Genomic DNA, 19,943 nt, shown 5'->3' on the forward strand with positions numbered 1-19,943 from the left:
TCCTAGCGGAGGAGCCTGATGTGGGGCTCGATCCCACAATGCCGGGATCACGCCCTGAGCCGAAGGCAGACGCCTAACGACTGTGCCACCCAGGCGCCCCTGGATGTCCTTTTTAAAAACACAAATTATAACAAATAACAGTGACATTTTAAAAAAGATACTATTAAGAAAAAAAGTGAAAAAGAGCAACAAACTTTCCTATAGACCATAAAAACCACCGGAAAAAAATGTTGCCTTTACAAAACACATGATAATGGCAACCAAACAGTCTACCTGTATTTAACTACTTAAAATTGGCAATTTCTGCTCGGAGGCGAGACTGGAACTCCACACCTGCCAAAGCCCCAGGCCCAAATGGTTTCACAGAAAAATGCTCCCAAACCTTTAAAAAAAAACAAGTATTTCTAATATTATTTAAATTGTTCCAGGGCACCTTGGAATTTTCCAATTCTTTTTATGAAATAAATATAAAATCAATACCAAAACCTAACACATACTGTACCAAAGTACAGGCAACAAAAGAAAAAAATAGATTAAATAGACGATCAAAATTTAAAACTTTCGTTTCAAAGGACCATCAAGAAACTGAAAAGATAACCCACAGAAATGGGAAAAAAGTTTTGAAATCGTAGGTCTAATAAGAGGCTTGTATCCAGACTATCTAAAGAACTTTTACAACTCAGTAATAAAACGACAAATAACGCAGTTGGGAAAAACGGGCCAAGGACCCAAGTGGACATTTCTCCAAAGAAGATACACACGTGGCCAAACATCCTCAACATCACTGGTCGTTAGAAGGAGGCAAATCGAAACCACAACGATTCCACGCCCATTAACACGGCTCTAACCTATAATCAGAAGAACAGCAAGAAACAAATGTTGGCAACATGGAGAAACTGGAGAAACTGCAACCCTCCTACACCACCCGTGGGAACATAAAATGGTACCGTTGCTTTGGAAAAGCCTGTCAGTTCCTCCAAATGTTGAACATAGAGTTACCATAGGACCCATTCATTCCACTCCTAGGTATATACCCAGTGGAAGCAAAAACACTTGTCCACACAAACACTTGCACACTAGATTGGTCAGCTCGGGCTGCCGTAACGAATACCACAGACGGAGTTTAAACAACGGGCATCATGTCGTCACAGTTCTGGAGGCTAGAAGCCCATGATCAAGGTGCTGGCAAATTTGGTTTCTGGTGAAAGCATTCTTCCTATGTGCAGATGGCCACCTTCTCGCCATGTCCTCCCATGGCCTTTCCTCTGTGCATACTCAGGGAGAGCGAGAAAGAGAGAGACAGAGAGAGAGAGGTATCTTCCTCTTATAAGGACACCAGTCCTATTAGATTAGAGCCCCACCCTTATGACCTCATTTCCCTTAATTACTTCCCTAAAGGTCCTATGTCCAAATACAGCGCCATTGGAGGCTAGGGATTCAACATGGTTTTTCAGGGGCCGGGAGGGGGACACGATTTAGTCTATAACATCCATGAATGTTCATAGCAGGATTATTCATGATAGCCGAAGACTGGGCTATCTGCCAACTGACATAGGGGTAAACAAAATGTGCTACCACCCATACAATGGACATTACTGAGTATGCACAGAAAGGAACGAAGTACTGATCTCATACAACATAAACTTTGGAAACATTATGCTAAGTGAAAGAAACTTCTGAAAATTACCACATATTGCATAAATCCATTGATAAGAAATGTTCAGAATAGGGGCGCCTGGGTGGCTCAGTCGTTAAGTGTCTGCCTTCGGCTCAGGGCGTGATCCCAGGGTCCTGGGATCGAGCCCCACGTCAGGCTCCTCCGCTATGAGCCTGCTTCTTCCTCTCTCACTCCCCCTGCTTGTGTTCCCTCTCTCGCTGGCTATCTCTAGAGGGGGCATAGGGAGGGGCTACTAGTGGATATGGGGTTTCTTTTTGAGGAGATAAAAATGTTCTAAAATTGAATAGTGGAGATTGTGACACAGCTCGATGAGTATATTAAAAACCACTGAACTGTACATTTTAAAAGAGCGAATTTTTTGGTATATGAATTCTATCTCGATAGAGCTTTTTTTTAAAAAAAAGAAAAAAAAGAAGATATGATGGGGGGGGATGACCCTGTATTAGTTAATTTCCACGGCTTGACACAGTGGCAGGTTAGCTCTCACGTAAAGCATCATCAGTGGTGTGCTGGGGACCAGGAATGCGGAGTGCGGGGGGGCTCTGTTCCCCACAGTGATTCAGGGACCCAGGAGGACAGGGGCTCTTCTCAGCTTCCAAGTGGTTTCCGAGGCTGCCCTGGACACTCGCATCCAGCCACAGGACCCCGGAAGGCACAGGGCAGAGGATCACAGTGGGGGTCGTATGATCTCATAGAGAGGCCTGTTCAGTTTCTCCCATGTTCTGCTGGTTAGGACTCAAGTCACACGGCAAAAAAAATTGCAAGGAAGGCAGGAGGAGAAGGAAAGAAGTCTGGTAGATCATTGGTCAATCACTACAAAAGTCCCCATTTACATTAGTAAAAAGATAGGACAGTCAGAAAGAAGTTTAAAATGAATTATAGGTACCAGGTGGTTTTGCCTTGTTACAAACCACTTCACAGCTAAGTGACTTACTACTAAGCTCATTTAGCTCTCAGTTCTGGGGCACTGGGCTGGGCTCAGCTGGGCTCTCTCTGTGTGTCGGCTAACGGTAGCTAGAGGGCTAGAGGGCTCTGCTTCTGGGGGCCAGCTGCTGCTTCTCTTAGCTGGGAATACAGGGGTAACGGCCACTCATTCTCCAGCAGGCTGTCCTGAGCACATGTGGTGGCTGGGCAGGGTTCCAAGAATGAGGGCAGACGTCAGCAAGGCCTTCTTGAGCTTAGGTCTAGAAGTGGCACAATGTTACTTCCCTCATGTTCTACTGGTTCAAATCCACAGGTCAGGAAATGACGCCCATCTCTTGACTGAAGGAGTTACAAAGTCACATTGCAAAGGGCCTGGGTGTAGGGAGGGGTGGGGAAGAATGGTCCTTTCTGCAACATATCCCAATGTGCACAATCCATACGTCAACCATATCAAAACCCATGTGAAGTATTCAAAAGAAGCCTGGAACGGATGGAACAGACAAAACATGTGCTTTGATGCTTTGATAGGAAAACTCAGTCTCATAAAGTTGCCCATTCTCTGCAACTATTAATTTATAAATGTAATATGATATCAATAAAAATATTAACAATTTTGCTTTCTGGGACTTTAAAAGCTGATTCTAAAGTATATATCGAAAAAGAACAATAGGGGCGCCTGGGTGGCTCAGTCAGTTAAATGTCTGCCTTCGGCTCAGATCATGATCCCAGGGTCCTGGTATCAAGCCCCACATCAGTCTCCTTGCTCAGTGGGGAGCCTGCTTCTCCCCCTGCCTGCCGCTCCCTGCTTGTGCTCTCTCTCTCTCACAAATAAATAAAATCTTAAAAAAAACAAAAACAAGAATGTCCATGGACACCATAGAACAGTCAGAGGGGACCAACAATTCTAGATATTAAATCATATTATAAAGCTGGAATCACTAAAACAACACATTGCTGGCTCATGAACAGACCCCCAACCAATGGAACAAAAGAAAATGCCAAGACATCGACCTAACTGTACACAGAAATTAGCATAGAAAGCTGACATCTCAAATCAGCGAGGTAAAGACGGGCTTCTAAAAATATGGTATTAAGACAACTGGAGAGTCATCTTGAAAAAACTGGAGCTGGATATAAACGTCATGCCATACACCTAGATAAACTCCAAATATTTGTATAGAAGAAAACTGAAACCCTTCAAGAACTAGAAGAAAACGTAGGTGAATTCCCTCACAATCTCAGAATGAGGAAGGCCTTTCCAACTGTGACTCGAAATCTGGAAGCAACAGGAAAAGACTGAGAATTGCAGTAGCACAGGAAACAAAACCCCGTGTTGTGTGCCACCGCCCACACGCAAGTCAAAAACAAACAAAAATCTGAGAAACATATTTGCAATTCATTTAACAACAAAGAGCTCATTCTTCTAATATATGAAGAGCACCTAGAAATAATCAATCCAACAGAAAAATGGGCAAAGGTCATGAAAAACCACTTCACAGAAAAAAAAAGTTCAAGTAGCCCTTCGACCTTTGAAAAGATGCTCACCTTCATTCATAATAAGAGAAATGCAAGGCAGATCCCCATAGAGACACCATTTTCACCTCTCTGGCTGGCAAAGAGCAAGACTCTTTCACAGCCACACTGCCTGGCAGTGCTGCGGGAAACAGACACTCACAGGCGTTGCTGGTGGGGCGTAAATCAACACAATTCCTATGGGAGGCAGTCTAGCCATATCTTCCCAAATTACAAATCTATTTGCTCTTCGATCCAGCAATCCGATTTCCAAACTTTTTAAAAAAAGATTTGTTCATTGGGACACCCGAGTGGCTCAGTCGGTTAAGCGTCTGCCTTCGGCTCAAGTCATGACCCCAGGGTCCTGGGATCCAGTCCCGCATCCAGATCCTTGCTCAGCGGGGAGCCTGCTTCGCCCTCTGCCTGCCATTCCCCCTGCTTGTGCTCTCTCTCTCTGCCTGACAAATAAATAAATAAAACCTTAAAAATTTTTTTAAAAAGTAATAAAAGATTTATTTATTTACCTGAGAGAGAGCGTGCATGCGTGTGCGAGTCAGGGGAGAGGCAGAGGGAGAGAATCTTCAAGCAGACTCCCTGCTGAGTGCAGAGCCTGTCCTGGGGCTCAACCCCATGACCCATGAGATCACAACCTGAGCCAAATCAAGAGTCAGATGCCAACCGACTGAACCACCCAGGCACCTCCTATTTCCAAACTTCTATTTTACAGATAAACCGGCACATGTCTGTAATGCCATATGTAAGGTAACTCACATCATTTTTCACCGCAAACAACCCAGAGCCCTTCAATTTCATGTACACATCTTATAAAAAAACGCAGAGGGGTGCCTGGGTGGCTCAGTCAGTTAAGCAACCAACTCTCGGTTTCAGCTCCGGTCATGATCTCAGGGTCGTGAGATCCAGCCCTGGTCAGGCTCTATGCTCAAGATTCTCTCTCTCTCTTCCTGGCCCTCTGCTCCTCCCCCCACTCAAGATCACAACCTCTCTCTCTCTGAAAAAAAAGAAAGAACACAGAAGCTCTATGTACTGATGTGGAAATACAGCCTAATTATTGTGAAATGAGTAAAGCAAAGTACACAATGGTGTGTACAGTAAACTTTCTGATGTGTGAGTTGATAAAAAACACTGGAAGGACACACAAAAAACTAATGAAAGTTTTCTGTTGGGGGGGGAGAAATGAGATTACGGAGAGATTAAGACTTTTCACTGCATGCCTTTTGTTTCTCTCAAATTATGTACCAAGTATATGGGATGCCTATTAACAAAATATCTGTATTAAAACAACCACTTTGGAAAATAATATGAGAGTTTTTTTTAAAATCTACCATACAACTTAACCATTCCTGAGTCGTTCATTTCCAAGACAAATGAAAGCTTACGTTGACACTAAGACATCTAGTTTCATAGCCTCTTTATTTATAATAATAAAAAACTGAAAACAATCCAAATAGCCCTCATCAGATGAATGGATGAAACAATTGTGGTCCATTCATCCAATGGAATCCTACTGAGAAATGAGAAGAACAAATTATTGACACACGTAACGACACAGACGAATCTCAAAATGATTATACTGAGTTTAAAAGTCAGATTAAAAAAAATATATAATTATGATTCCCTTTATATAGAATTCTAGAAAGTGCAAACTAATCCATAGTAATAGAAAACGGACCAGTGGTTACCCAGGGGCTTGGGGTATGGAAGAGGAATAAACTCAAAGGGGCACAAGAAAACTTTTGGGGGATGAAAATGTTCATTATCGTGATTCTGGTGATAGTCTCAAGGAGGAACAACAATGTCAAAACTTACAAAGTTGGGGCGCCTGGGTGGCTCAGTCGGTTAAGTGTTTGCTTTCGGCTCAGGTCATGATCCCAGGGTCCTGGAGTAGAGCTCCTCATGGGGCTCCCTGCTCAGTAGGGAGAATGCTTCGCCCTCTCCCTCTGCCCCTTCCCCAGCTCACGCTCTCTCTCAGGTACCCTCTCTCTCTCAAAAAATAAATAAATAAAATCTTAAAAAAAAAAAAACTTACAAAGCTGTACATATTTTATATGTTCAGTTTACTGTACATCAATTATATCTCAACAAAATTGTAAAAAAAACACAGTGGGGGAGGAATGAACTGCATCTGTATATATTTGGTTTGAAAGATCTTAAAAACGTAACTGGGTAAAAAAGCAATACTAAGCAATACTGTATTTTGGGTATGGGTATCTTTTTTTTTCCTAATGGAGAGGACTGATAGACTCATTGAGTCGAAAGAGAGAGTGAGGTAGACTTTAAAAATTTAAAAGAACAGAAATCATACGAAGTGTGTTTTCATACTACAATTAGAGATTAAAGTACAAATCCAGAACAGAAAGATCACTTTAAGATCTGGAGATTAAGCTTTATCCTTCTCAACAACACGAGTCAAAGACGTCTCAAGAGAAACTAAAAAAATACTTTGAACCAAATAAAAATGAAAATATAACATCAAAGTCTGTGGGATACAGCAAAAGCAGTGCTTAGAGGGAAACCTATAGGATTAAAATGCATATATTAGAAAAGAAGAGTTAAAATAAAGAATCTAAGCTTCCACTCCAGGAAAGTAAAGAAGAGCAATGCAATCTTAAAGCAAGCAGAAGAAAAGAAACACTGAAAATGAGAACACAGATCAATGGGAAATGAAAAGAGGAAAACAGAGAAAATCAACAAAACCAAAAGCTGACTTTTCAAAAAGATCATTAAATGGGTAAACCTCTGGCCTGGCTAACCAAGACAATAAGAGAGAAGACACCAATGATCAATATCAGAAATGATAGAAGTGTCATCACTACTGACCCCACAGACACCAAAGGAAAATAAAGGAATATTATGAACAACTCCACAGCCATAAATGTAATAGCTTAGATAAAATGGGACAATTCCTTGAAAGATACAAACTACCAAAACTCAAACACACATGGCCTGCAGTAATATCAACTACAAATGCAAGATGGCTTCCCACCTCAGCTCAGAGGAGGCACACAGCGTCATCAGCAGTGGGCGGTGCACAAAGAGCCAGCAGGGAAGTGATATCTTTTTTTTTTTTTAAGATTTTATTTTTAAGTAATCTCTACACCCAACAAGGGGCTCGAACTCACAACACTGAGATCAAGAGTTGCACACTCTACTGACTGAGCCAGCCAAGTGCCCCAGAAGTGATGTCTAAAACAGTTGTGGAGGGACACTTCCGCCAGGGCCTCTCAGAGCCACCTCAGAATCAACAAGCCCACAGCTGCATGGACTGAATTATATTTTCCCAAATTCATATATTGACGTCCTAATCCCTAGTACCTCAGAATGTGACTGTATTTGGAAAAAGAGCCTTGAAAAGGGGGCAATTACCTTATAAGGAAGTCATTAGGGTGGACCCTAATCCTGTATGACTGGTATCCTTATAAAAGTAGATTGGGACACAAATAACACAGTGGAGGCAGCAGGGATGTAGGGGCAGAGGATGACCATGTGACAGGCAGCAAGAAGGAAGCCATCTGCAAACCAAGGAGAGAGGCCTCACAGGAAACTGACCCAGCCAGCACCTTGATCAAGGACTTCCAGGCTCCGGAACTATAGGAAAATTAATTTCTATTGTTTAAGACACCCAGTCTGTGGTATTTTTTTCTGACAGCCCTCCCAAACTAATTCAACAGCTAAACTCATGATCTTTCTCCCCAAAATCAACTCTCTTCCACTGTCTACCATCCATCCAAAAAGCCAGCCAGAAACCTCACCTTCACATCTCACATTCAATTCTACCCCAGGCCCTGTCAATTTTACCACCCAGCTCTCTCCTCCAAGACTCTATAATTTCCCATCCAGAAGATCTAGAAAAACCTCCATAGTCTCCCAACACTCATTCTGACCAATCCCCAACTGGTCTCCCACTGCACCCAGAGAGATCTTTTCAAAACACAAATAAAACCGTGTCACACCTTACCCCCATCCCTATGGTCCTTTAGTGGCTGTTCATAGGTATTGGGATATAGACAAACTGTGTACCAAGGCCTATGTAACCAAGCCCAGCCTCCACCTCTCTACTCCCCAGCCACACTGGCTTTCTTCAATTCTCTGAATAAGCAGTGCTCTTTCTTGCCACAGGGCCTTTGCACACACAGCTCCTTCTTCCTGGGATGCTCTCTCCCTTCCATCACCTGGCAAACCCCAATCACTCAGACCTTGGCTAAAGCACTACTTCCTTAGGAACCCTTCCTGACTGCCCCCCAAGTCTGGGTCACATTCCTTTATAATAAACATTTGGAGAAGTGAGTTCCTTTCCTATAATGGCCTTCTCTGAGTCTATAATCAAATATTCTTTTGTGAGATTCCTTGATTGATATCAGTCTCCCCTACTCAACAGAAAGCTCTGGGAGAGTAAGGACCACATCTCTGGTTCACCATCAAATCCCAGTACCCAGCGTGGTGCATGACACAAAGCAAGTCTCAACAGATACCTATTGCATGTATGGATGAATGAGTGTGTGGAATTGGGAAGGAATGGAGAACACATTCAGGGCACAGGACAAAGGGCTGCCGAGAGGTCTACCAAGACCACCACGCCTGCGGTTTGATGAAGCCACATCTACAGATATGAGCTCTTAGGTTATTGGATGCAATTCCAATGTGGTGGGGGGCGGGAGAAGGGAAGGTGGTTCCCAGCAGAGGGTCTGACATTATCTACCGGAGACAACATCAAATTCCACAGGTAAGAGGTCGGTCCTACAAGACTGCCCTCCCCACCCACTTCAGATGCCTGGCGCAAGCCCTAGGCTGTTGCCTGTGCTTCTGACCAATCAGCCGCAAACTGTTGGTTCCAGTGGCCTTAGGTTCTTTTAATTTGCTTGAGCAGCTCACAGAACTCAAGGATACTTGTACTTAGGTTTACCAGTTCATTAAAGGACATGATAAAGGACAGGAATCCACAGCCAGACGAAGAGGTACATAGGGCGAGGTATGGGGAAAGAGCACGGAGCTTCCATACCCTTTCTAGGCAAGCCACTCTGCCCAATCTCCACACGTTCACCAACCCAGAAGCTCTCTGAACCCAGTTCTTTTGAGTCCTTATGAAGGCTTCATTACATAGTCAGGATTGACTAAGTCATTGGCCATTGGCCTTTCAAACTCCAGCTGAAAATTCCAACCCTCTAATCACATGGTTGGTCTTCTTGGCAACCAGCCCCTGCACCTGGGTGGGGTCCAAAAGTCATCTCCATTAACATAAAAAAAGACACCTTTATGACTGTCAACACTGGGACCTTCCAAGGGTTTTGGGAGCTGTGAGCCAGGAACTGTGGATAAAGACCAAATGCATGTGAGAAATATATTCTGGCCATCTGAATGACCAAATATGTATTTCTCACAAATCACAATGTAACACCAGAGTAGTGTAGTTTATGAATGTAAAAGGTTGAGGGAGGACCCCAAAACCACCCCCCCCACACACACATACACATACACGTATAGGTACATACCCATATTCTAGAAGGTCTCTGTCAAAATTCACACTGTCCTCATAGAACACATTCAGCTCTGCATCAACAGCAACAACTTTCACCTGGAAGGCATTTTTTAAAGTGGTGTATAGAAGTTTCCTCAGCTTCTACACTGGTCCAGGGGTAGGAATGTCACCAGGTGAAGCCCAGCACCCTAGTGAGTGGCTCAGCCTGGAGACCTTCCAGAAGGCTGGGGTGCATCGCTGTAACCATGGCAACAGAGGCCTCCTCTAGGAACATACCCAAAGAGCAGGCAAAATGAAGAGGCTGAGGCAAAGTAGAAATACCCATACAGCTCAAGGAATCTCTGCCCCCTAAACGACCAAATCCAAGACCTCTAGAACCAAATGTTCATAGATGAGCTGATTTCCGAACTTGGCAAGGAGGTCTCAGTAAGCCCTCCAGGGGAAGGAATGAGAGGCAGCATTTGGAGATGCCCTGGGGACCCTGTCTGCAGGGACCTGAGAGACTAGACAAGGTCCCTGGGCTGTTCCCATAGGCCATGATCATGGTCTGGGGCTGCACGGGTCTGGATGGAGCAGACCTCCAAACTCTGGGGCACAGCTCCTCTCTCGGACAGATGGGCACTGAGACCCAGCAAGGCAACCGGACTGCAGAGTCCCACAGGACTTTCTGGTCAGGGATTGGTCTAAGCCTGCCTAGCTGACCCATGGTGGAGACCTTGGGGTTTGACTGCACCTGTGCTGATTTCTTCCCAAGTTAAGGAAAAGGAGCCCCTTGGCACCCCACACCCAGTGTGAAGGCATTCTGACTCTGCCCTCCTGTCTGCAGAGCCCTGGGAGCAGTACAGCCCCTCCTGGGGCCAGCAGTGCCGGGTACGTTGACCTGGGCATGCTGGTGCCAACGCAGGGTGGAACAAAGTTCATGCGTATATCGTGCCCATTCTAACTAAAAAAAGTTTCAAGCAGTGATCTGGTTCCAGGTCACTGGTTATGCCTTTGTGCACGGCTACCCGTCTGTTTGTTCCGGAGTCTTACACGGCCGAGTTCCTTCGGGTCCCTGTCACTCAGCGCTCACGACGTGCGAGCGCTTCGGGGACCCCGGCAGCTCCGGGCACTTCCCGCTACGTGCCCGCGGGATTCGCCGGGGCTGGGGGAGGGGGCGCCCACCCTTTCCGGGAGGGCCCTAGTCCAGGCCCGGTCGCGGCCGCATCTGGCGGGCGGGCGGCACGGGCAAGACAGGACGGGGCAGGGGACCCCGGCGCCCCCCAGTAAGCCCGGGAGGGAGGCGCGCCGCGGCTCGGCCCAGGGTTCCCCGCGCCGGGTCCAGCCAGCCCGCCCGGCTTCGCGGAGGAGACGGCCTGCCCCGCCCGTACCCGGGGCCCGCGACGGTACCTGCTGCGTGCTGAAGTCCCAGCCCAGGCAGCAGGGACGAGCGGGGTGCTCTGCCATGGCCGCGGAGGGTCCGGGGGCGCGTCCGTCCGTCCTTCCCACGGCGGCAGTGTCGCCGCGCTCCAGCGCCCAGAGACGCCGGGCCCGCCCCTCGCCCCGCCCGGCTGGACTCCCGGACCCGTGTCACCCGCGGGCTTGCGCTCTGGCGCCGCCTGCCGGGAGACGGGGCGGGAACGAGCGTCCGGCAGGGCCTTTGCCCTCCCTACCTGTGCAACAAGACAGGGACTCCCCTACACAGCTCTCTGTCCCCACCCCTCTCCTGCCCAACTACCCAGCCACATGTGCTCTCTGCACAGGTCTTGCCCTAACGCGGCCTGGCTTCCCGCGGAGGACGTCTGGGCCAGAGATTGCACCTTTAACCTGGCTTAGCCCTACCTGTCTCTCTGGTGGCCCTGAGCTTGGAGACTTCATGGTTGCCTCTTGGGTACCAAGGCACTCATGCTGGTGACACGGAGGTCACAGACAAATGTACCCTGGGGCTGCAGAAACTGGGCTCCAACGGTCCCTGTCATGTCCCAGCAAATCTGAATGATTACTCAGCTCTGACATGTGCCACATCCCACCTCTGTATTTAAAATCAGAGCTCCCCATGTTCTGGACAGAGAGCTCATTCATTCCTGGGGTCAGCAGGTATTGGTAGTCTGATGTGTGCCAGACACGGCGAAGGGGACATGAGAAACAAAATCAGACCCACTCCCTTTCCCCCCTGGAACCCAGGACACCTTCTCCTCCCCACATTCCACCTGGATCTGTCCTTCTTGTCCCTAGGACTGACTTCTTCCCAGAAGCTCTTCCAGGTGAGAGGCTCCTCCCAGGGCCTTCCCAGCCTATCAGAGCTCAGAGCCCCCCTCATACTCTTGCAAAGGTCTGGTCACCTGGCTGTCTCTCTCGCTGAACTTGAGCTGCCTGGAGCCCAGATGCTCCTCTTAGCCCGAGGTCCGGAGATCAGTGGCAGAGCTGGGCCCAAACACCAGCAAGTTTGACTCCAGAATCTGCATGTTGAAGCACTAAAATAGACAATTTTCTGAGCAGTCTTGTGAGAAGGCCCGTGGCAAAATACAAATGTCTCTGAAGGCCAAGGCCGCTGGCTCTTTCTCAAGTTGTCTCCCAGGGAGGCCTTGTCTTGTTCAGGGGGTCCTTTCTCTGTGGGTTGTGGCACCTACCCCATTCTGGTGACTCATCCTTTCTTTTGATGTAACAGCCCTTTCACTGTGGCAGGAGAAGGCTGGAGGTCTGAGAGCCCCTTCGCCTACAAACGGAAGCTGCCCACCCACGACTTAACCCATTAGCAAGGACTGAAGATAAAGTGTAATTCCAAGTTGTCTATGTCTCTCAGGTTGTTGTCTTTGTTGATGCCCTGAAAAAGCACACCCCCAAGTAGAGGTGCTTACGGGGGACCCTGAGGAAGTGCTGCCAAGGCCTGAGTGAGGCTAGACTTTTGCTTATTTTGCTCCAAGTTTGAACCTGGCTCCCTGCACGCTACCAATTAGAAAGCCCCCGCACCGACTTGGGAACAAAGCAGAAACTGCCCCGGAGATGTCTCTTCGCAGGAACCAGGATACCCACAGTCCCCAGCAAAGCTCCTTCTCTCATCGGGGCCCTAACTGATACCCTAGCCTGAGGGCAAAGCCACCCCCCCGAAAGTCACGTGATCAGATTTGCATAATAGGAAGATGCTCTGTGGAGAATAGGGGCAAAAGGCAGGAAGGGAAAATGGAGCAAAATGGGGTTGCAGGTGGCCCGAGGTAAGGCAGAGGTGCCGAGGATGGAGACAGTAAGTGGAGTGGCAAGATATTCAGGAAGATCTGGGAACCACATGGACTGGGAGGGGGAGGAGTCAAAGGCAATGTCCGGTTTCTAGTTTAGGCCACCTGGTTGGTTAACTGTTGATGCATAACAAAGCACCCCGAAACTTGGTGCCTTAGAACAATAATCTCGTAGTGTCCCTCACTTGTCAGCAGGTCAACAGGAGGCCGAGGGGGCTGTCCGCTGATCTACACTAGGCTCAGGTGGAGTGACTCTGCTTCACATGTCTCTCATCCTTCTCTTCCTGGGACCAGCAGAGTACCCCAGGCACGCTCTTCTCATGGAAGCAGGGGAGCAGAAGAGGGCAAGGGCAAACATGTGAGGCCTCCGAAGGCCTAGGTTTGGAGCTGGCATGCTACATGTCCTCCTCTGTGCCACCAGCCAAAGTCTCATGGACAGCCAAAGCCAAGTGGTGGGGATGCAGGGAAGGTGCAGAACTGGGGCCACTGATGCAATCTGCCACAGGCCACCACTGGACAGAGAGTGGTTCCATTCTCTGAGTTAGGAAACATGGGAGAAGAAGCAGCTGGGGGAGTACGGAAGATGGGGGTATTAGCCAGGACGCTGTAGGTCTTAGGTGCCTGGGGGATGTCTGGGTGGAGACACTGAACAGGCAGTTGGATATGTGGCCCGCAGCTCAGGAAAGAGCTCTGGGCCAAAGGCAATGAGTTGTGAGGTATGAGGTTTGAGGTCCCAATAGGAGTGGGCTAGCTTGTGCAGAAAGGGCTCAGAGTGGGACAGATGGAGACCACCAAAGGGAACTGCAAAGGGCGAGTCAAAGATGAGGAAGAGATCATGAGAGAGGGCTGTGGTGGAAGCCAATGGAAGAACATTTCTGGAAGGGGTGGGGCTCCACAGGGCTAAATGCTGCATGGGAACCTGTCCCCTGGTTTAGCAGTAAGGCCATTGAAACCTCAGCAAGAACAGACTCAGTGGAGCCCCTTAGGCCTTGGTTTTCTGGCACTTTTTAAAATTTGGCACTGTTTTGATGGTTTCTTCATATTGTTCTAGGTATACCTAATTCCGTGGTTCCCGAACGGTGCCACATGAACTGCTAATCTGAGGCAGTCTGCAGCTCCAACACTAGATTGCGCTACATTGCTTTCTATGGTATCACGTCCTGTATCTTTGCAGAGCTATGTCTTCAGCACTTGTGGTGAGAAGCAAGTGCTGCAGGGAAATCAGGGTGAAACAGAAAATAAGGACAGCAAATATAATAAAAAATCATTAAAAAAAAAAAAAGAAAGAAAATAAGGACAGCAGGGTCCAATCCGAGGCCAACGTTTGAGAAGTTGGGCAGTGCCCAACAGGCACACACATCCTCTTAGTAAGTTACTCCGGTTATTTAAGAATGAAATGAAATATTATCTTCTCCTCCAATTTATGTGCATTGTTTTCTTCAGATACTACTAGGTTGTTAGAATATCAGTATATATTTAGCTATTTGGATCTAACTACTTAATACACAGAATTCTTAGCCATTGCTTTTGGCCTAGGAGTTCCATGAAAAAATTGATGAGATTCTAAGAGTGCTGTGAAGTGAGAACATTTGGGGACCCCTGATCTAGTTGTTTGCTTCTAACTGCTTCATCATACTCAAGACTCTGCCAGCCCCACATTTGACTATGCAGGCTCGCCATGAGTGACACCTGGGTGGACCGCAGCTCCCCATTAATGCAAACAACACAGAACGTCCTCATCCATGGCCCTATGGACCCACGTGAGAATTTTTCAGGGTTATATATCCAAGAGTAGGATTTACACTATGTGTGCAAACTAGTTTGATCGGAACGCTGATTGGAACATTACTCCTAATGTTGGCTATGCCAGTTTACACTCCCAGCTGCAATGCACAAAGGTATCTCCACTCCCACAGCTTATATAAAGTCCTTGGCATTTCCACTGTGAAAATTGGTAAAAAGAAGCTTCATTTCGAATAAAGAGCAGAGGCCAGCAGGGGGAGCTCTCACACCCTACCACTTGTCAATTGCAGACTCCATAGGAAGACAAGGACCTTACCCTTGGCTACTACTTTAGCTGCTACTTTACAATCCCAGCAGGAGGAACGCAGGCCTCTTCATCCCCACCCCCCATCAAGAGCCCAGCCAATGAGGGACAGTCACAATTCAGCCAATCAAAAGCCACCATACTTCAAACTCTGTTTCCTCCAATGGGCTTTTTGTTTTTAACCTCGGCCCCAACTCCCCCATTTCCTCTGTAGTAAAGAGTGGTCCTCTCCTGTGTCTTGCAAACTTGCCTACAGTTATGTGGTAGTGTGGTCTTATCCGATTACAGTTTTCTGCTATTCCCAAATAAACCCATTTTTGCTGATGAAATAATTGGAACTTTTATTTTTTTAAAGGTTAATACCATCCTTCTAATATTTACCAGTCTAAGAAGTGAGGAGTGAATTCTCATTATTGTTTTACTTTGCATTTCCCTCATTACTGGTGAAGTTGAGCATCTCTTCATATATATCTCTTCATTAGACATTTGGGATTTCCCATGCAGTGACTTCGTGCTTAATGTCCTCTGCCCATTTTTCCTTTGGGCAAAGGACATAGAGGCATTTTTGTCTTTTTCTTGTGGATTTGCAGGAGTGTCTGACATTTCAAGTTATAAATCCCCTGTCTGTTTCAGATGTTGCAAATCTTTTCTCCCAATATGTCGTTTATCTTCTGACTTTGTCCGTCTTGCCCCTTGTTGACTGGAAATCTTTAAATTAAATACAATAAAATCCATCAATTTTTCTCCTTAGTGTCAGAGCTCTTTGATCTTGTTTAAGCAGTATTACTCTCCGACTACAGAGCTATTATCAGACATTTTCTACAAAGATATCGGCCTATGTTTTCTTCTATTAGGAAGGCCTTTGATTTTTGAATCATTGAGTTTTCTTTGAATCTGGGTGTGTGTCAGCTGAATAAATTACATCATAATATAGAAATCAGTGAAAACTAATCAGCCTGAGGTAAACGCTAGATACAAGTGTTTCAGAGAAAGAAAAATGTTTTCATTTAGTACATATAATAGTGAAATTCATTGTAACATAGGAAAATGGAGACAAGCCTAAATTCAAATCTGGTCTCCAGTGAAACACCACCAGAATATCTGTTCATTCTTTGAAGTTGGCAGCCATGACATGGATTTTTCTCAAAGTCAACATGGACTTTTCTCAAAATAAGCATTTTTCTTTGCAAGAGTCCTGAAGAAAATATGCTTTCTTTCTAAAGATTCAGTGTGTATAAATTCCAATACGTTTTATTATGCTCATGTAAAAATAGCAAACTAGTTGTTTTTTATCCCACCCAGCCTAAATCTGTGTTCACTAGCACTGAACTATTGAAATCATCCAGGCTTATATTTTTTTTTCTAAATAAGTGGTTTTAAGAGTGAAAAGTTAGAATTGGTAGCTTTAATTCTTATCCCTTTCACTTCTAAGACAAAGATAAAAATCACCGAATCAAAAATAATCAGGGGGCGCCTGGGTGGCTCTGTCGGTTAAGCATCTGCCTTTGGCTTAGGTCATGATCCCAGAGTCCTGGGGTTGAGCCTGTGTCCTGGGATCCAGCCCAGCCCTGTTTTGGGCTCCCTGCTCAGTGGGGAGTCTGCTTCTCCCTCTCTCTTTGCCCCTGCTTGTGCACCCCCCCATCAAGAAATAAATAAAATCTTTAAAAATTAATCAGAAATCAAGGAATGAGTGGCGCCTGGGTGGCTCAGTCGTTAAGCGTCTGCCTTTGGCTCAGGGCGTGATCCCAGGGTGCTGGGATCGAGCCCCGCATCAGGCTCCCTGCTCCACTGGGAGCCTGCTTCTTCCTCTCCCACTCCCCCTGCTTGTGTTCCCTCTCTCGCTGGCTCGCTCTCTCTCAATCTGTCAAATAAATAAATAAATAACATCTTTTAAAAAAAGAAATTAAGGAATGAAATAGACAATCAATTATAATTCAGGTTCACTAATTTACTGTATCTGTCTGAGATTTTATAGATTTCATCTCATGATATGTTACAAATTAAATAATTCTTCTGTCTATTCTATAACAAAGGTAGTACAAATTCCTTGTAAGATGAGTGGGAGGTTGTTATGAGGGAAAAGAATGCTTTGAACTATAGCCCCTAACAAGGCAGATGTCACGGAGGTTTGTTTGTCTAAGTTTGAGAGTAAGGAGTGGTCCTTCCTCCAGTTAAATAAGTAACTGATTTAGCTGAGGTTAAGATTTTTTAAAGCTGATTTTTGTGTTTATATCTGGAGAAAAGTTTGATGGACTTTGATGTTTAAGCAAACAGATTCTCAAGAGCCCTGAGGAGAAAAGTGCTTATTTTCGCCAGAGTGTGGATACACCTGCTGTTTATGTGTTTTCACCTTAGAAGCAAATTTGATTTAGGAAAATCAAATGTTGGTGTGGATATCTTCCATTTTTGCGGTTTTATTGCATTTGTGCCTTGGTATTTGCCCTTCCTCCCTCCCTGAGCATTTGGGGCAGATAATTAAACATGTATACAGGAAAGACCCGGAAAGATTAACTCCAAGTAATTAACAATTATCTGTGTGAATGAGATTTAGAAACTGGTGGTTGACGGGTGACGTTTGCATTTTAATTAACTCAGTATTGTTGGGTTTGGGGGTTTTTGGTTGATAAATTATTGAACTTTCAAGTTTCAGACTAAAAGAATTTTTTTAAAGGTTTTATTTATTTATTTGACAGAGAGAGAAAGCATGAGCAGCGGGGAGGAGCAAGGGGAGAAGGAGAAGCAGACTCTCCGCTGAGCAGGGAGCCCAATGTGGGGCTCAATCCCAGGGCCCCAGGATCATGACCTGGGCCAAAGGCAGACGCTTAACTGACTGAACCACCCAGGCTCCCTAAAAGAATTTTTTAAAAAAGAAAACAAGCTAACAAGACAGCAATAATGGGATATCTCAAAGTGCTTAGGACTTTTAACTCATTCTCTTAAATAATTATGGGTCGAAGAAGAAATCAAAATCTAGCACACTCTCTAGGAAGAAAGAAAACAAAAGCGTCTTTAGCAGAATCTTTGGGATTGACTCACAGGTGAGCTATATTCTTAAATGCACATTCTTTAGTGTTTTCATGAAAGAGTGAAAAGAAATTAACTCTATGCAGTAAGTATGATTGTGTGCCCCTCCAAATACAGGTGAAGTTATAACTCATGGTGCCTGCAGGTGTGACTTTATTTGGAAATAAGGTCTTTGCAGCCGTAATCTAGTTAAGATGATGTCGTACTGGATTAGGGTGGGTCCGAATCTAATGACTGGTGTTTCCATAAGAGGAGGGCAATTTAGACATGGATATACTCAGGGGAGGAGGCCACGTGAAGACGGGTAGAGATTGGAGCGAGGCATCTGCAAGTCGTGAGGCTCCCAAAGATTGCCAGCACGCAGAAGCTAGAAGGACAGATTGCTCCCTAGACCCTCTGGAAGGAGCGTGGCCCTGCCAAAACTTCAATTTCGGATTTCTAGCTTACAAACTGTGGAAGATAGTTTCCGTTTCAGCCACCTAGTTTACGGTATTTTCTTTCTTTAGCAGCCTTAGGAAACTATTATACCCCATAATTCAGGAGGTTAGGGGAAAAAGAAAAGAGAAAAGAGAAGGAAAGAAAAGAAAAGAAAAGAAAAGAAAAGAAAAGAAAAGAAAAGAAAAGAAAAGAAAAGAAGATGTTCCTGCAGGAAAATAGAAAAAAAGGCAAACAAGGCAAAAACAATAAGAAAATAGTACAAACACACACACACAAAATAATCCAAGAGCTAGTCTTTGACTCCAGAGAAAAAGACCAACCTCTTGAAAAAAAAAAACAAAATCAGAAATGTGGAAAAAAAACCCAAAACCTTCATAAAGAACTAAAAACCACAATGTCGAGCCAGGCCCTGCTGTCACAGCACTCAGGCCTGGTCACCAGCTCAGCCTTCAGAGGGAACAGGAAAGCTGTTGGCCTCTAGCCTAAAATAAGCCTGACCTCAGGCATCCAGGACCCAGCTCTCCCGGCCCTGACAAAGCTCGGGGCAGGGTCGCTCCCTGAGAATGCTCCCCACTGGACCTGGGTCCAATGCCCTGTGAGGATTTGTGCTCCCTCTCTTTATCCAAACGGATGAGGGAGGTGAACGGTGGAGCCGGCGGCCCTTCCTCAGTGGCAAGTCAGTGGCTGAGGACAAGAAGCCCCTGGAAGACAGGAGCAGGGGAATGACGTGGTCAGGGTATGCTTTTTAAACTGGGGGCTTGTTTTGAAAAATAAAATTGCAATTGTGAAAATATATTAACTTTATGACATTGACAATATAGAATCATTTGTATGAGTGAACCAAGTGTCAATTTGTGAGCATAACCTTTTCACAAACTGTAGACTAGAAAGCACTTTACATTGTAAGTATTTGCACACACTTCAAAAGAGAGTTTGGCAGGGCGCCTGGGTGGCTCAGTCAGTTAGGCAGCTGCCTTTGGCTCCAGTCATGATCCTGGGGTCCTGGGATCGAGCCCCATGTAGGGCTCCCTGCTCAGCAAGGAGTCTGCTTCTCCCTCTCCCTCTGCCTGCTGCTCCCCTTGCTTGTGCTCTCTCTCTCTCTGTCACATAAATAAATAAAATCTTTAAAAAATATATTCATGTTTTCCCAAGGAATGCTTAATCTTATTCAAACCAATTTCTCTTTTTTATGTCATTAAAATTTTAAAGGCTTTTTAATGGAGACCTTTGAAAATCCATGAAAGTAGATAGAATGGTATAATGAACGCCTCTGGACCCATCACACAGCCCCCAAAACATCCACCCTTGGCCCATCCTGCCCACCGACCCTGGCCCAGCCATACTCCCCCACCCATCATTTCCCCTACTTTATTATTATTTTGAAGTAATCCCAGATGCTATATCATTTCATCAGTAGGTATTTTTTTAAAACAACCTTTTTATTTTTTTAAAGATTTTTATTTATTTACTTATTTCGAAAGAGACAGAGAAAGAGACAGTGTGGAGGGAGGGGCAGAGGGAGAGGAACGAGCAGACTCCCCACTGAGCATGAAGCCCCACATGGGGCTTGATCCCACAACCCTGAGATCATGACCTGAGCCAAAACCAAGAGCT

At 45.6% G+C, this 19,943-nt stretch overlaps 1 protein-coding gene across 2 annotated transcripts in view; it reads right to left on the minus strand.

Moving 5' to 3' along the window:
- XYLB (xylulokinase) overlaps positions 1 to 11,145 on the minus strand; it is a 49,608-nt gene extending 38,463 nt beyond the window's left edge. For both annotated transcript variants that reach the window (XM_040636949.1, XM_040636948.1), the window contains exons 1-2: positions 10,998 to 11,145; positions 9,622 to 9,704 (exon numbers count right to left, since the gene is read on the minus strand). In XM_040636949.1, the coding sequence (XP_040492883.1) occupies positions 9,622 to 9,704; positions 10,998 to 11,054 (140 nt within the window). In that variant the 5' untranslated portion in view covers positions 11,055 to 11,145. The remainder of the gene's footprint in view (positions 1 to 9,621; positions 9,705 to 10,997) is intronic.
- Between the last annotated feature and the right edge of the window lie 8,798 nt (positions 11,146 to 19,943).

The sequence above is a fragment of the Ursus maritimus genome, unplaced genomic scaffold, assembly GCF_017311325.1.
Source record: "Ursus maritimus isolate PB19 unplaced genomic scaffold, ASM1731132v1 scaffold_20, whole genome shotgun sequence".
Lineage (NCBI taxonomy): Eukaryota > Metazoa > Chordata > Mammalia > Carnivora > Ursidae > Ursus > Ursus maritimus.